Raw genomic sequence first — 18,810 nt, forward strand, 5'->3', positions numbered from 1 at the left:
AAACATTCATGATTTCTTGTTCACTTCCAGAACTTCGTTGCTCAAGTCCAACCAGCAGTTCAGTTGTCAATGTAATTAACCTGCCAATAGAGATTATTTCTCATATCATCCTCGTTTTCGTCACTGCTTTTCACCTTCATCACTACTTGTATAAGCATTTCTCTCTGGACTTTTAACCATATCTACAATTTCAGAATCACTGTAATTATGAAATGTAGGCACATTATCATCAACATCTGTTAAATCAATCTATCCTGTTAAAACATCTTCATTTATCCTCGATGAAGGCTCCTTGGCATCAAGATTAGTTACATCTTTAACATAAGTAAGAAGTTCGTTTGAGCTGCTTTTCTTTGAAAACCCTAACCTCTGCAAAATTATTTTCAGTGTCTTCATTAGAATGAAAAGTAAACATTAAACTTGGCCATAATTTATACCAACCATTTTCCAGTGTTGATGTTCTCACAGACTTCCACGCATTGGGCAACACAGTACACTGCATGCTTAATGTTGAATTCTTTTATAAACTTCTGCACTGGGATGCCTGAATTAACTGAACTCACTAGGCACCTCATTAACAGGGATCAATACTTACACTTCATGGAATGTAAATACCATTGTCTTGTGGTTGAATTAGTGATGTGCAGTTGGGTGGGAGGTAAACAACAAAAACCTTATCTTTCACTAGAAGATTGGCTTTTGGATGTGCCAAACAATTGTCTAAAAGAAGTATCTTGCATTTAGGATCTAGTTCAACCGAGTTACAGTGAGCCCTAGCCTCGGGAACAAAACATTTTTGAAACCAATTTAATGTAATAGTGGTAACCCACCCCTTCTTGTTGGCACAGTAGTGTACAGGAAACTGTCCTTACCTTGAAGACCCTTGGATGTAAACATTTCCTGATGATGACAAACTTGAACATATCATGCAGTATCTGTTGCTTCATGTACTTGGGTCTCTCTAATAAGTTTATCTTTTAGCAAGTAAACATTCATGATTTCTTGTTCACTTCCAGAACTTCGTTGCTCAAGTCCAACCAGCAGTTCAGTTGTCAATGTAATTAACCTGCCAATAGAGATTATTTCTCATATCATCCTCGTTTTCGTCACTGCTTTTCACCTTCATCACTACTTGTATAAGCATTTCTCTCTGGACTTTTAACCATATCTACAATTTCAGAATCACTGTAATTATGAAATGTAGGCACATTATCATCAACATCTGTTAAATCAATCTATCCTGTTAAAACATCTTCATTTATCCTCGATGAAGGCTCCTTGGCATCAAGATTAGTTACATCTTTAACATAAGTAAGAAGTTCGTTTGAGCTGCTTTTCTTTGAAAACCCTAACCTCTGCAAAATTATTTTCAGTGTCTTCATTAGAATGAAAAGTAAACATTAAACTTGGCCATAATTTATACCAACCATTTTCCAGTGTTGATGTTCTCACAGACTTCCACGCATTGGGCAACACAGTACACTGCATGCTTAATGTTGAATTCTTTTATAAACTTCTGCACTGGGATGCCTGAATTAACTGAACTCACTAGGCACCTCATTAACAGGGATCAATACTTACACTTCATGGAATGTAAATACCATTGTCTTGTGGTTGAATTAGTGATGTGCAGTTGGGTGGGAGGTAAACAACAAAAACCTTATCTTTCACTAGAAGATTGGCTTTTGGATGTGCCAAACAATTGTCTAAAAGAAGTATCTTGCATTTAGGATCTAGTTCAACCGAGTTACAGTGAGCCCTAGCCTCGGGAACAAAACATTTTTGAAACCAATTTAATGTAATAGTGGTAACCCACCCCTTCTTGTTGGCACAGTAGTGTACAGGAAACTGTCCTTACCTTGAAGACCCTTGGATGTAAACATTTCCTGATGATGACAAACTTACACTTATGAATACCCGCAGTATCAGAGTAGCACATTACCATGTCACGATCCTTCAAAGCTTTAAACCTCAATGGTGATTTTGCATCCTCAGTTGTCAGAGTTTTCTTCGGCATTCATCTCCAAAACAAGGCAGTCACACACTTGTTCAGGACTTAATTAAATGTTCTGTAGTGCTTCGCAACTATTTTTTTTTGTTTTGGTTTTTCCCTTTGTTTTTGTTTGTGGTGTCACCTTTCCCAATTCACCTTATGTTGGCAGCCAGATTGGCCAGTAGAGGTCACGTGAGGAGGTTATCCACTTGGTACTATATAAAAGGTCAAGACCCATGTGTAGGAGCCACTTTTTGGTTTCTGCTTGTTCTGGATTGCGGTGTTCTGGCCACGTGTAGATATATGAGATTGAGGTGCCGAGCATGAGAAGCCCGAGGACGGAAAGAAGACGAGATAGAAAAATCCGTTTGCATCCATCCAAGGACAGTGTAGAAGCGATATACAATTTACAAGTTAGTCAGGAGAGAAACAATTGGTGGACAAGTCATCTGAACAGATTAGTTTTTTTTTCTTCAATGTATGTGGTGTAAAATTGTCGTGAGTAACTTAGTTTTTAATTTTTTCCTTGTTACGCACCATTTGTTGTCCCATTTTATCACTTGTCGTAAACCCCCAAGTCGTGGAAGAAAAGAGAGGAAGTGTGTAAACGTGTTTAGCATTTGATTGTACGACTTGGATATCACAAAATCTTGTCAATTTTGTGATTGTTCGCGTTCTATGTAAATATTGTATTTGGACCAAACGGTGATTAAATTAAAAGCCAGTTTTCTGTTAAGCCGACTTGTCCATTGAATTTTTCTTTGTCTAGTTTTGCAGATCTCGCTCTACGAGGGCACTACAGTTCATTACTAACTAACTTTGCAAATTCATCAAATATGCACTAGCTTCATCAGTCTGCTGAATGTTTTTCACCACACACCACATGAAATTGTAAGCCATGTTGAAACTTGAAATGATGCAGCCAACCTTCTGAATATTCACACTTGTGTTGCAATCACAACTCTTCATGAAACACTTTGGCTTGTTCTTTTAATAAATCACAAGAAATCGCCACACCTTCACTTACACGAAGATTAAACCAGGTTATGAGAACTTTGTCCAGTTCCAAACTTTTATCCTCCATCATTGACTTCCTTACAAATATTTGCTTTTTTTTATCCACTGTCAGAAAAGAACCTGTTTTTCTTTGTTTTTTAATATCATACACTGTTGAAGAGCCAATGTCATAGGTTTCATAAATGGTTTACACAGACACACTGCTTTCAAGTTTTTTTTAGCATTTCCACTTTCTCTGTGATCAACAATGCACAATGTTTACATCTTATACCATCTCTTTTCTTTGCTGAATCCATAATGGAGCTATACAGCAGTAAATGAATGATAAAACGAGAAGGAATATGCAGGAATACCTGTTAGCATGTACAAAAAACACTCAACAGCTGTTTCTGGAGTATAGCATACCTGTTAGCATGTACAAAAAACACTCAACAGCTGATTCTGGAGTATAGCATCTCTAGAAAACAGTAATGTGCCAACACAATAAATTTGAAAATGCACTCTGAAGTCCATGCCAGAAATCGAAGGAACCAGATTTTTGAATGTCAACCTTTAAATTTCAGCTTCTTGTTTTGTATTGATTTTTTAAATAAAATGGAATACAGAAATTTGGATAAATCTCAAATAATTTTAATAATTATAATTTCATTGTTGTTAGTAAAATGCTAAAAAGTAAATAAAATATGACTTAAATAAATTATTACTGTAACATATAAATTAAAAACAAAAGAATAATTATCACATTTGTGTCGCGGCGTTACTAACAGCCGCAACACAAATACAGTTAACTACAGCCGCTCTGAATGCCAAAGACTACATAATCTCCGAGTTGAATAGCTATCCCAGTTATTCCTACCGGTGGTATAAAATAAATGTAATTTCCCTATATCCATCAGTTCCACACTTTGAAGCCGTCATGCTTTTATATGCCTTATTACTGAACTCTGGTTATCCAACATCACATGTATTACACTTACAAGAGGCCCTCTTACTCGTCACGGAAAATAATTACTTTCAGTTTAATGGTAATGTATACAAACAAACCCAAGGTGTGCCAATGGGTTCCCCCGTCACCCATTTTAGCAGAGGAATATAGAATTTCGCATTTTCCAAGCCCCTTTAGCAATCCACTATCCTCTCATGTATCTATGATATGTAGAGGACATATTACTTGCATGGGATGGTTCTGCAGAGCAATTAGACAATTTTATTCAAATGTTAGCTTCTATATATCCTACCATCAGGTTCACTGTGGAAGAGGAACAAAATGCCAAGATCGCTTTTCTAGATCTTGAAATATATAGATCTCCTGACCTTAATTTTTCAGTGCACCACAAAAATAACAACTTACCATATATTATCCCTACAACTGCCTTCCAACCTACAAATTTTGTAAATTCTGCCATTACTTCTCTCATTCGGAGAGCGCTCCTCTTACCATCCACCCAAACATTAATAGATAAAGAATTACAACTTATCAACAAGGCAGTACGTAATGCTGGGTATTCTACCTCCAGATTTCTTTATCTTCTTAACCGGGTCAAGAATAAATTATTTCCAAAATCCTTCCTCTGCAACAAAGAACAACTCACTCTAGTACAGCCTCCGATACCGTTTTTCGGCCATTTATCCCTAAAAATAGCACGTATATTTAAAAAACAGGGTTTTCTATTGCCCATAGTCCCTCAACCAACTTTAAGACACATGTTGTGCAATGATAGAGATTTTCTCACATTAAATGAGAAATTAAATCTTACTAAAACACACATTACCAGGGGAAGAAATTACTTACATAGGAGCAACCACAAGAATGCTACATACCCGCATTCTCGAACACCAAGAAGATATCAGAAATAATAGACTAACAACAGTGTTAGCTAAAAAAGTACTAAATCAAGATTATCTTCCACTTTGGGGACATACAAAAATGCTTAAGCCTTGTAATGATCGAAGAGAGGTGTTCATATAGGAAAGCCTTTACATAGCCACTTTAACACCATGTAATGCACCAACATTAGAAATTCCGCAATTATGGGTAACATTATTTAAACAATCTAGATTATAAATTGTCTCCATTAGGTACACCACAAATACAGCACCTCTATCTTTATTTTATATTAGTAGTAGTATGTTATAACAGCATGTTTTTACATCCATAATATTTATTGCGTTTCAATATTTTTAATAAATTCCACGCGTGCTTTACATAATTTAAATAATCCGTCAAAAAAGGTAATTTGTTCAAAAATCATAGTATTCGATTTCGCCTGAAGATGACAACCATAAGTTGTTGAAAGTTCTTGCATTTATATGTGAATTATTTCAAATAACTGTTAATAACCCCGCAACACAAATGTGATAATTATTCTTTACTTTAAGTTGGCATGAAGTGTGTTAATACTATTTTAATTAAAAACAACAAATTGTTTCAGAGAGTGTTTATTTTGAAACGTTTTGGGAAACTACAAGCTCCTAACAACCATCTTTCAGATTCAGAAATATCTCCTACATCTTCTATAGAAATAACTTCACTTCCAGGTTTTCTTCGTATGTAAGCATGCTCAATAACTTTTTGACTGTTTGTAAACACAGTATCTCTTCCTTGTTGTATAGTCAAACCAAAAAGCAAACAGAGATGACTAACTTCTTCAGGCTGTCTAATATCCATAGCATTTTTTTGCACCACTACTAACAATTAGATTCTTTTTACAACCATTAGAAACTAAATTTCTTCCTTTTGCAATTGTCCATACTCTGCATAATCGATTTCTTAATAATTGTGAATATTCAATTTCAAAATGCATTCCTTTGTTTGCAGCTTGCTTAATATGGTTCTTTTTGATTAAAAATGGCAACATTTCTAAGTTTAAAGATATTATATCAATATTCATATTGTTAAGAATATATTTGAACATTTTTTCATTTTCAGGCTGAACTGATAAAATATCATATAACTTTAGTACATTAGAATGCATTAAATAATGGCAATGAATTTCTGTTGACACAATGGCAGTTAAACGTGTTAAAACTCTAACTGATTCATTGTCCTTTTTAACTTCTACAAACTGAATTGGTTTAGGAATTTCTGTTGGTTTCTTGATAATTTTAAAATCAACAATAGTATTCAAAGCAACAGTAGAATAACCCCATGTCACTGCTGTCTTTATATTTCTTTGTAAGAGGTCTTCATCAATATTATTTGAATTTTGGGACACAATAATATTTAAGTCCATTATATAAGAGTTGAAAATTGTATATATTTTTAATAAAAATGCTATTATTTAGCCCATAAATTTTTAACTCAGCACCTAAAAAATAAACATGTAATAAATATTAATTAAATATAAATAGATTATATATCTTATTGTTACAATAGAGAAAATTGAAATAATCATATAGATACTATAACTCCTCACCTAATCACTCATAGTCAATTTGAATGCAATTTTTATTGGAAAACAGACAAAATGATTACCTGGAAGTTTCGTTCAATTACGTCCTTTACTGGACACTGCACTGGACACAACCTGTTGTGAAAATCCTCAACCTGAAATTTCTCCTAAAACTAAGTTCCCCTAAATAGTTTTTCTCCAGGTGCAATGCATATAAAAAATATTAGTCTTTCAGAGAAACACATATTTTCACTTTACAACACAGGTCACACGGGCTCTGTTGAGCAAAAGCATCAAGTAATAAAGCAACCTGTGCAGATCTTGCTGCAAGAACAGTCAGGAATTATGACTTAAAAGCTCCTACTCATCATTGTTTTATTTTGTTCCACAATTTTGAATTTAAAATAATTTGATATTAACATCAAATTATGCCAAGTGTTCTCATTAAACAATAAATTTAATGAGAACACTTAGCTCATTAATCAAATTTCACTTCAATTCATAATGCACAATGAAAATTTGTGTCAATGTTATAATTTTCTGCTAGTAAAATATGGTATTTATATGAAAATGTTGTCATCAAAAGCTGAAAAAACGATGTAGCAAGGAGAAAAAAAAGGCAAATATTTATATTTTAAAAAATACATATTTTATCCAAGTTCATTAGATCAAAAATGTATGTTTAGAATTTCACTTATTAACAATGACCATTCTAATTTATTAGCTGTAATTTTATCATTAGATTACAAATTATATAGATAAAAAGAAAAGAAATATATATCTATATCTATCTATGGTATGTAAAAAAAAATTTTGAAATGACAAAATCAAAAGATGAAACCATCTAGATAAGGGGTCACAAACTCAAATGCAGCAAAAGGGCCAGTCAAATAGATGTAAATCTGACGTGGATTTTATCAATAATATTCAGTAAACTAAAACTTACTGCAAAAAAAAAAAAAAAAAGCTCTAACAAATGTCCTTTTGTTGCCAGGCCTTTACGACTTTGTAAACAGTTTAGACATTTGAATTTTTTCTGTTTTAATCCCCGCAAGATGTTGGAAACATTGATTTTTAGAAAAGAAATCATCAAGGCTGTGGACTAGATATGAAGCCTTAACAGGCCGTATCTGGCCTGCAGACTACCAGTTTGTGACTGCTGATCTAGATGGTTAAATATAATACCAATTCTTTATTAAAATTGTAGACATTAAAAAATAAGAGTTCACTGTTAAAAACATCATAAAATATTTAGATACATAGCCAATGATCATCTTTAAATACTCTATTAAAAATAGCAGATTTATAGCCTGAGTATTTAAAGGCAATTGTTTGGCTACATATCTATTATCAGGCTTCAGGTTGTTTAATATACTTAAATATTTAGATACTTTCTTAACAAAAATTTTTATTTTTGTTATTTACAAAGCTAAGTATGGAGACAATAACTATTAGCAAGGTTGAGGTTTTAAACGTGTACATCGGATGTTTTGTGGCGCTTTCCTGTAAGCCTAGAAGTTTGACAATGGTGTTTGGAATGTTGAGCATGATTCCACTGACTATCCAAACACCATTGTCAAACTTCTAGGCTTACAGGAAAGCGGTCCAATGTACAAGTTTTTGCATTTAAAACTTCAGCCTCAACCTCACTGTTATTAAATAGAACAATCATTCTCACAATTATTAAATTACAAATTACTGTGTCCTTTGTTTTATGCATTTTTACCAGTCAAAAAACTAAACTATCAATAACTATTTTACAGATATTGATAATTTAGTTTTTATTTTTTAGATTTTGTTTACTTCATTTCGAAATGATTCAAATTTTTGATTCTGATGAAGCTGCAGCAATTGGAGATGCAAAAGTTAAAGCAGATTTGGCATATGTCCAAAGTTATTTTGGAGATATTCCAAATCATATTGCTGAACTGGAAAGCAAAGGACTGCTAGTGAGAGCTGTTGATATTATCTATGAAACCAAGAATAGTCTCTCTGTAGCTCCTAGTATCATCACTAACAAGTACAGTGTAAGTATTGTATATAAATGCACTCTACATACAATGCCATCTGCCATCTGTCCAGTAAACTAGTTTGGTGGCTGTGGAAATTTTGAGTTCTCTTGTAATTTTGTCTGAATGAAAAGAGGTGCTGGAAATTCAGTAGTGTACAGCAGGGGTGGCCAACTTTTGTGTACATAAGATCTACTTTTTATCGTAAAGATGTGTCGCGATCGACTTGTTGTCGTAGGCATAGTCTAAGTGGCGAGGGGGGTGTGAAATACATACTATGTTTATACACTGTGCTTCAGTACGAGGTGCACTCCCGCGAGCTATGGGTAGATAAGGAAAATATATGTTCCAAAACTATTTTTATTTTTTAAATCACTTATTAAGTTTTCAAGATATAGGCTCATAAAGAAAATAAATTTCCAGATCCAACTTTTGATATTTGCAGTTATCGAGTTCATTCCGTACAGGCGGCAACCTAAAAAAAATCGATTTTTCGACACTTTCAAGATAGATTTTTATTTAACTTAAAATATAAATTTAATTTTTTTTAAATCAATTACAATGTATAAATTGTGGTACTATTTGTTCGCAAACTTGAAAAAGTGGTTATAAAACTGCACAGTACGGCTGATAATTTGATTATAAGATTTTACTTTTGCGATTTTTTTTTGGGCGAGGGAAATTTATCATGGAAGAATGATATAAGACTTTTAGACTTATTTTTTGCTAATCTATCAATAGCTCGGAGGAGTGCTCTTTGTACTGAAACACCCTGTATATCTACCTACGTAAAAAACAACGTAATTATTTAACGGGCCAAAAAACTCATGTCCAGGGAAATTAAAACAACATGAGTAATTATTAACAATATTTATTAATTCAAATTAGCTACTGATAAAGACAGATTTAGAATTTATTTTATTACGTTACATTAATGGGAGGACTGAGTTTGCACGTCTCTTACCAAGGAAACATAATTAGGTGTATATCCTGACAAAGATAATAATAATGATTCTTCAGTATGGAAATCAGTCCGGACAGAATGTTTAATCTTCGTTAACTTTAAGTATGAAAATGCCAATTCACACAGGTATGTAGTTCTGAAACAGGAATAAATATATTTGCTACATTTGGTGATACTGGGATATTTTTCTCAGTTGATGTATTTCCAAAAATCCAAAAATATAGAGGTCTGTTGCCGAAAACGCTCACTTATCAAGTAAATAGATAGGTAAGAAAAGCCATAATTTAATTTAAAACATAAAGAACAGGTACTTACATTTTAAACAAATGAAAAATTGAAACTCAACGTTGTCACTGTGGATAAATAATATTGATTAATAATAATAATACTGTTAATACTAAAGAAAAGAAGCTACCGCATGACAGTATCAAATATTCAAGCTAAATGGCTGTTTTCTACGAGTCCAGTCATAACTGCATGCATATTGTTGCTTTTGCGCGTTACGTTCACGCGTTGCGTTCAGTTACAAGTGTAACACATTAAGTCAAGACATCGCAAGCGATCGACCAAAATTGAGCATCGACGTGATCGACTTGTTGGCCACCCCTGGTGTACAGTACCTGTACTAATATATATTATACAAATCTTCTTTTGGATATATGCATAGATGATTATCTAATTATTATTACAGTACAGTTTCAGTAATCCTACATATGGGACATATATGCAGTGTCAAATTATTGAAAGTAAAATGAATTCAATAACACAAACAAGTTCAACAAGTACAGTCAACTGTTGACAATGAGCTAAACATAAGTTGGACTACTGATCAAAACATCTGATTGCAGTGCAATTGCCTGTAATGAAGTTGGTGGATTCCCACTAAATTTGGTAGGAAATTAAATTAAAGTAACCACAGGAAATTTTCTTGGAAAATCCAGTATTTTTGGTGGAAATTTCAGGGAAATGATTATATTTATACAGTATTTTGTTATAAGTTACTGGGTACCCTTTGGTTAACAGCACACCAGTCAATCAATGAAATCTGATTCATGTTTACATCCTAAATTTTTCTTTATTTTACATTAAATTGTATATATAGTTAATTAGATTGAAAACTTTCCCTTTTCCTTAAGATTGTATAAAAAATATAAAAGTCAATTATGTATTTAAACAATGACTGTTAATACATGTTTGATATCGAAAACTATTAGCATATTTTGACATTAGTGTAATTGTAGAAATGAAACTTTTCCCATCTTTTTGTTTATTTTATGCATAACAAGTTAATTAATGTTTTTTTTATTATTATTATTTTGAAGTAAAAAATTAATAAAATTTAAAATCAGCATTTGTAATTTATTATCATCTTACTTTGCATAGTTCTGCGACTCATATTTGCATCATTAATGTAATGTGATTATGTAAATTACAGTTATGGTTAGGAGTGAAGTAACTCAAAGTATGAAACTGCATAATTTTGTTCAATGGGCTTAGTAATTCTTCTTTTTGATGTACTTTTTTGTTTTCAACTGATAATGTATTTTACACTTTGGAAACTACCAAATGATAAAGAAAGTGCTTTTTGTTTTTTTCAAAAAAAAAAAATTTTGCATTGTGAAAGATACTGTGCAAGAAAACATAAAATGACATTGTATTTTTGCTCCTCCAAAGCCCCAAAATGGAGATGCCATACCCAGTCCTGTCATGAAAAGAAGGGTGTTAGAAGTAATAATTGGTATCTGTAACTGATCATAGATTGCCACCATCATAATAATCCAAGTCACTAAGATTAGTGAGTTGGATTATGATGATGGTAGCAATCTACAATCAGTTACAGATAGTAATAATTGGTTTGAAGGATCACGTATTTCTTTTTTGAATGCTGTAAGGTTCATTTACCTATGATGTTTGGAACTAACCTCTGAAGATTTCTGCCAAATGCAGTTAGAATCAATCCCAGCACAACTGTATACTGGAACAACTATATGTGGGAGGTATCTGCAAACTCTTTAATCTGTCAAACTAACATAAAAATAGATGGTGAAACAAAATAGTAGATAGACGAAAATCTATAGACATGTAGAAAATATAATGTGGGACACATTCTTCTGCAGCAGTGGGTTTTCAGTGAAATATGCCAGGATACCAGAGTGTTTTTTTCGTAGCCGTACATGATCGTTCTGCCAAAACATTGATGAAGGAAATTCAAAACAACATTAAAGAAGGAAGCATATATTCTGACTAATGTTGCCACCTTTACAAAAAATCACTGACCCAGACAGCAGGTCAGTTTTGTTCGAACAGAAGTTCCTGATGCATGCACAATGTCATTTTACAATGTAAAGGAAAACGTGCATGCCAGTTCTAAATCTGTTACAGTTAGGGACTAGGGACGTGTGTAGGAGTAACGTATGTAACCTAAATTAAGAAAGAAAGAACAGATAATTTAGCTCCATAGAGGATGTGTATGGACGTACTGTACAAGCAAAGAAAAAAAGATCGAGAGGCAGGTTGCACGTCACATGTCGACGTAAACAGACTAACATGGCGGTAATGGCAAATGAGTTTCGGTGAGTGCTGAGGTCTTTCGCAGTTCACAATGTGTGTAAATTTATAAAAATATTTGCAAGAACTTTGTTTCATCATAATTTTACAATTTCTACAAAATTCCTGGACAAAATTAATAGTTCATCCGGACAGTGAATCAATACTCGGACTGTCTGGGTGAAAACCGAACGGGTGGTAACACTAATTTTGACTATTGGAAAGCTTATAAAAAAACATGTTAGTAGAAGCCGGATATGACCATTTTCAAGTAAATCATAAGTATAACTTTGCAGACCCTAATACAGGCTGTCATACTCAAAATATAGAAAAGTTGTGGGAGATAGTGAAATGGAGAAATAAAGTTCATGGTAGATCTTCGTGTAACCATTTAGATTTGTATCTAATAGAATTTATGTGGCACAGACAATATTCCAAAAATGAAATGTTTACAGCAATATTAAATGACATATACAAGTTTGTGTCACCAATTTGATATGGCAAATGTTTCAGAATGTTTTTCTTTGTAATTCTTTAATTTTGTAGAAAGTTTATTTTGTATTATTATTATTATTATTTTATAAATATTTATTTCAATATGTATAAAATATGAAATAAAGTATCAATTTCACTAAAAAAGCAGTAAAAAACTGGCGTTTCTTTAATCAAAGAGTACGAGATACTATACTTTTTAAGCAGCCTACAGCGACAAGCCTGTGGTCTGAAGACCACATGTTCTGTTGTGTAACCCGCTTGTAACCAGCCCCTTGGGTGGTTCATGTAGTAAAGGAGGGATGGACCCTCATAGTGTAAAAGTTCCCCATTTGTTGTTGTAAAAGTTAATGGGAGAAGGGGAGATATGTGGTCTGAAGATCACGTGTTATATTGCGTAACCAACTCCTTGGGTGGGCTACAGGGTAAAGAAGGTGGATAGTGCATGCTCAACAGAAGAAAGAGGACTTTGAGGGAAGAAAGAAAGGGAGTGAGGACATGAGACGATAGAGTCGCAAGATTCTTTTTTTTGTGTTGTTTCCTTTGTTTTTGTGTCTTTTATAGTGGAAGGACAGAGTAGTGATTGGAAGAAGTAAGATAAACTTAAAGTTCCTTGCATTGGAGTCACGGAGTGTATGATTTATTTCTGTTTCTTTTTGTTTTGTTCCCGCATGGGGAATACTCCTAAGATCGCGTACTTCCTCACAAGCCTAACAATATTTAATATCGTAATAAAGCTTAAGTGTTCAAGTTTGAGCTCAATATCATGCTGTGTTCAGAGGGAAAGTGTTCAAATTTAATGGAAACTGGAGTTATGTACTAGTGAGAAACTTGTAAGACTTAGCTCAATACTTGAGAGTCCAACTATTGTCAGATTACCAAGATTGTACTGAAGTTTAAATCAAATTCAAAATAAGATAATGATGGAAGGGTAAAATTTTACCTATCTAAGCAAAGTTATACTGTGTCTCATCTGCAAATAAAATGAAAAGATAGAACATTAGTGTATAGTTAATAAACAAATACCCATTTTCCAAGAATGGAAATTAAATACACTATATAAATTAGAGGTTAGGTTAGAACGTGCGTCCCACTGTTTCCTTGCTGGAATCAGAGACGAGCCGCCATTGGCATTGGCTACCTAAGGTAACATTAACCTCTAATTTATTACATTAGGAAAATTGGATGTTGTAACAAATAAAAATTGTTATTGCTATTATTGTTATTATAATAGCCATATATTACACTTACAATTTATTACCTGCTGATTACGCATAGAAGAAGCTATTAAAAATCATAATTTGCTAAGACGAAAAAGTAATACTTTTAAAATTCCACGCTCACCAAAAACGTAACGACGTAACACCCTCTAGCGGATGCATAAGATTTAAATAGTGTTGCCAGCGAAATGAAACATTTCCGTTTTGGAGAAATTTTTCAAAGCTGACGGAAAAACGAGAAAAATCAAAATTAAAAGAGAAACATCTCAAATATGTACATTATCAATTTTTCTAGCTTCTTTTAACTTGTGGGATTATGTTTGGTAACAACAAGAAAAAACCACTAATTTTATTTTATTTTTTAACTATTTCTGTCCCGTAGACACTAACAAGGGAACTGTCGGAGTGTCATCTAATAGATTTTAATAAAATTTAGTTAATAATTACGTTAAAAGTATACAAACTCTATGACAAATTTCTAGAATTCACTAAAAGTGTTAATCAGAGTTATTAGCAATCAAATGTCGTACTATTTTATAGTGGTTTAACACAAATATGCAAATTTTTAGAAGTGAAAGGGTCGCGGAGGAAGACGGCGATATTACATTTAGAATAAATGCTGGAATTTTCGGAAATGGGAGAAGAATTAATAAAATTTAGTTTAATTACGTTAAAAGTATACAAACTCTATATCAAATTTGTAATGTTTACTAAAAGTGTTAACACGAACATGCAAATTTTTAGTAGTGAAACGGTCGCGGAGGAAGACGGCGCTATTACATTTATGAATGAATTGTAGTTTTCGAAAATGGGAGAATTAAATGTAAATATTCAAAACATTATAGCAGAATTTAAACGTTTATGTGATAATGTTTGGCCTACAGAAAATATTTGTAGGCCTAATATTTCAGACGTTGATAAACAGGTAGCCAAACTGCTTTTTAATGCATTTAGCGATATTTTAAGTAGTTATGTAAGTAGAGATAACGAAGAGTTTTGTCAGATGGAAAATAATAATTTGATTATAGATAGGCCTATTTCAGATAATAAAATAACACGTCTGCTTCTAGAGAAAGAAATTGATAACGCAGACACTGACTGCGAATCAGGATATTCAGATGATGAAAAATTCGATAAGAATATAATCTCAACAAAACGAAAAGAAGAAATTCTTAACTTGCATAAGAAACATCCAAAATGGAAATTACACACATTACAGCGGAAAGGAGCTAAAGAATTAAAACGTTTTAGTGATTTATATAAATGGGAAAAACAATTTAAATCTCGAAAGCATAGAATTGAAACGTTAAAAATCATTAAAGAACATACTAAACAAATGTTTGACGAAGCTCGAGGCAGCTATAAAATTGTTAAAGGAAATCAATTAAAAATATGGGCATTACAGAAATTTCTTCAACTGAATAGTTCAATTAAATTTACAGCTAGTGATTCTTGGGTTGCAAAATTTAAAAAACAATATAGATTAGTATCTCGAAAGATTACAAAACTTGTAAATAAAACAGAAATAGCGAACGAAAAGGATATTTTAGTAAAAGCTGCGCAATTTCAAACAACAGTAAAAAATTTATTGCCATCTTATTCGCGTAACTTCATATTCAATACGGATCAGTGTGGTTTTTCATACGAAATGATTTCACCAAGAACACTTTCATATAAAGGAGAAAAAAACACTATTGGATTTGCACATTCTCCAAGTAATAAAGTTACGCATTCCTACACTGTTCAATATTTAATTAATGCTAACTGGACAGCTTATAGCAATTGTTTTGTTTAGCGTAATTGTCCATCCGAAGCAACCTAAGAAAATATTTTGGATAAGGCTGCATTAGCAACATTCATATCTTCGATTTTAGAAACAGCCATTTAGTTATAACGAATCGTTCAAAAAGTCTAACGAAACAAGAATAACGATGACGTCATTCTCGTTTAACTCGTTTGACTTAACGAACGTACCCTACAAAGAGTGGCTGTGACCATGATTACAGCGTTATTGGTGGTGACGACGAGTACTATCGACCGCCATCTTACTTTAAGTCAAAACATTGAACTCTATATTTCTATACTATATGTGAAATAAACGATAAGATTGCTATTGTATATTCGAATATCAGTGGAGGAATGGAAGCGCTGCATTGTCGAAACCGGGTCAGCTTCCAAGCAGTCAAATTATGCGCATTCGCCCATGCGCTTTACAAAGCACCAAACCTCACACGGTTTAGCTGGTGGAAGCTACACACGTATAACACTTCCAATGTTTTTATCCAGGGGACCTATTCTGAGTTGTGTCGTTAAACCAACGAATACGATAAAAACCAGTTTCTATCGAAACCACGTGATTGGCATTTAATCAACTGTGAAAATGCTATTCTGAGTCGTACCGTACGTTTCGTTTTCGGTTCCTATAGCCACGTGCGATGACTAAGCTTTTCTTATCACTCTCGAGGAGTTTTTAGGAACGTAACGAAAGTAAAAAGAACATGGCGACTTTAGGTGTAAGGATGATATTACTTCACGAGCAATTGGAGATAGAGAAAATTAGCATTGGACGTCATGAATCTTGGTTTTTCGTCTTCGAGATAATGCTTTTCGGCTGAATAATACAAGCTTTAAAAAACTTTGTCGTTTTTCGAAGCCATTATTATTACATTTATGCAATGAATTACGAAAAAAGCTAGAGCTAGGGCCGAATTTACAAGTAAGCTATGTAAGCTACAGCTTAGGACCTCGAGTTTCAAAGGAGCTCAAAAATTTCTACAAAATGAAAATTGAAGTCAAATTTTGTAATTTGTTTTTCCACAAACCAACAAAATATACGTTACTTTTTATTTTGTGTAGTATTTAATTATATTAATAACTAATATTGTTTATATTATATTTCTAGTGATCCCATCTTTTTAATATAAAATTTATTTAATTTTTATAGGTAAATTTTCTTAACTTTCAGCAGCTTTTTTGTCACCGAAAAGTGACGAAAACGAAATTTTTAGTGTTTTCCTTTTTGATTGTACCTTATTTTCTAATATGTTGCAAATACTTTTTAACAATAAAACATTTATGATTAAAATTAATATGTTTATGTTAATTATCTTTTTTGTGTGATCGACTTCTAAAATTGTAAAGGGTTGGTAAGGGGCCTCACACGGTTTCGAGAGCCTCGAAATACCTAAATCCGACCCTGGCTAGAACCGAAGTGTTTTAATTAATATCTCGAACAGACAAGTTGTAGTTCGCTGGCTGTGTTATCCCTTCTTTGATGACATTTTAACAAAATCTTAGGCTACAGAATACTAAAAACTTTGAAAATGGCGGGTTCCAGTCACATAACAAAAATACAATGTTAACTAAACTGTGATTGGTTTTTTTTTGTAACTTTTTCCGCCCAGTGGGCACTAAGAAGGCCTCTTATAGCAAGCCCATTATGGGTTCGTCCAGGCCCACAATGGGGCGGCCGAGTGGTGAGGGACGGGGACAGACATATCCGAACGGACCACCCTCCGAAAAATTCCTGGGGACTTTTCGACCCGTCCGGATTCGATCCCGGGTCCCCCAGGGCGGCAGGCTGCTAACCTTGACCACTCGGCCATCCGGCTGCAACTGTGATTGGTTAAAGCGTAATAGCTATCGATAGCATGGAACCCAGACGCATTTCGACCGACTACCCCGCAGCGAAACTCACTTAACGTGGAGCATAGAACAGCGATTTGTCTAAGGTTTGTTAACTGCCTTTCGCTACGGGGACTTATCGAATGTCCCGTGTATCGCTCTCGTTGAGTTACCAGAAGAGCTCAGAATAGGTCCCCTGGGGACCTATTCTGGGCTCTTCCGATATAACTACGTAACCTATATTTGAAACAAAATTTCATAGATATTTTTGTAATTTTCTATAATGCATACGATTTTCCACGAATTCACCACTCACACTGACATTTTTTCGCAAATTTATTACTATCTTCCAATTACAATCTCTTCTTAAGTACAATATTACAATATCATTATGCTTTCTATCGGACAATATGTGTACCACGACGTGTGTTGCAGGACGACATTTTGTCACACTGCTATTTCGAAACCTTAGTCACAGTGACATATTTCCCGAAAACTTTCGAACTCCGAACAGTCCGACGCCAACAATTTGTCTTTTTCGTTTTTGATAACATTCTGAAACAAATTACGCTTTTATTGCCTTTGACCGGTGCATTTCCTACAAGTTTTTAACAGAAGGGACGTAAAATTATCGTTACGCTATTCCTTACGACGTTACGAACTGTAAACATGATTGAAATGTCGTGCACAGATAATCCTTTGTATCTGAATTATACGAAATTGAAAACTTATTGAATATTTGTAGTAATGATTTAAATGATTTATCGTACAAATTTCGACGTAATAAGTGGCGCGCTTGATGCGACGTAATACTCGACTAACAATTGTTGTTTTTCATATTGTTTGTAGCCAAAATAAATGTGATTTTTATTATTGTTTCTTTTCAGAAACTTTTCGGCAGAATTCTGTTTCGGCAAGTCTCACGGAAGTAAGTAATCCTTTGTTTTTGTTTATGTAATTACTATTCAGTATAAATTCTAATAGAGCATCGACCCGAAACATATTTATGTCTTCAAGTTAAGATATTTATACAAATTATTGTTGAATTAAATTAGCGAGATTGATTTATAGACAGATTTTTGTTAGACTCGAGCTTCTTTTCGTTCAAATTGAGATAATTACCCTCAAGTTATTAAAATGAAGGTGCGGTAAATGTGCAATAGTTTAGACCAGGGGTTCTCAAAGTGGGCGTTACCGTCCCCTGTGGGCAGTGAGTAAATCTAGGGGGCGCTGGAGGCAGGGTACTGAACGGTGACCAAAGGCAAAAGTTGGGGTCACTGATAGGTTAGGGGGCGTTGGGTATAACTTTATGGAACAAAGGGGGCGGTGGATCGAAAAAGTTTGAGAACCCCTGCTGTTTAGACAGAAATCAGTTGAAAAAATAATCTTAGTTCTCTTAACATATTTTATGTACTGTACGTTATAATTTTCTATGCAGTGTAGTTTGATTCCGAGACTTCTAAGCTATATTTCGGGTTTGATTAACAATACGAAGTATTGATTAACATATTGTTCGTATTGTTAATTAAATCATTCGTATTGTTAATCAAAC

At 33.5% G+C, this 18,810-nt stretch overlaps 1 protein-coding gene across 1 annotated transcript; it reads right to left on the minus strand.

Annotated features, from left to right (window-relative positions):
* Positions 1 to 5,433: 5,433 nt before the first annotated feature.
* Rpp30 (ribonuclease P protein subunit Rpp30) lies at positions 5,434 to 13,759 on the minus strand. Its single transcript, XM_067274378.1, is given in 3 exon segments — positions 5,434 to 5,681; positions 5,683 to 6,318; positions 13,739 to 13,759. Coding segments are annotated over 2 exon segments (804 nt in total). The 5' UTR covers positions 6,244 to 6,318; positions 13,739 to 13,759; the 3' UTR covers positions 5,434 to 5,438.
* Between the last annotated feature and the right edge of the window lie 5,051 nt (positions 13,760 to 18,810).

The sequence above is a fragment of the Centruroides vittatus genome, unplaced genomic scaffold, assembly GCF_030686945.1.
Source record: "Centruroides vittatus isolate TY-2023 unplaced genomic scaffold, ASM3068694v2 contig_549, whole genome shotgun sequence".
NCBI lineage: Eukaryota > Metazoa > Arthropoda > Arachnida > Scorpiones > Buthidae > Centruroides > Centruroides vittatus.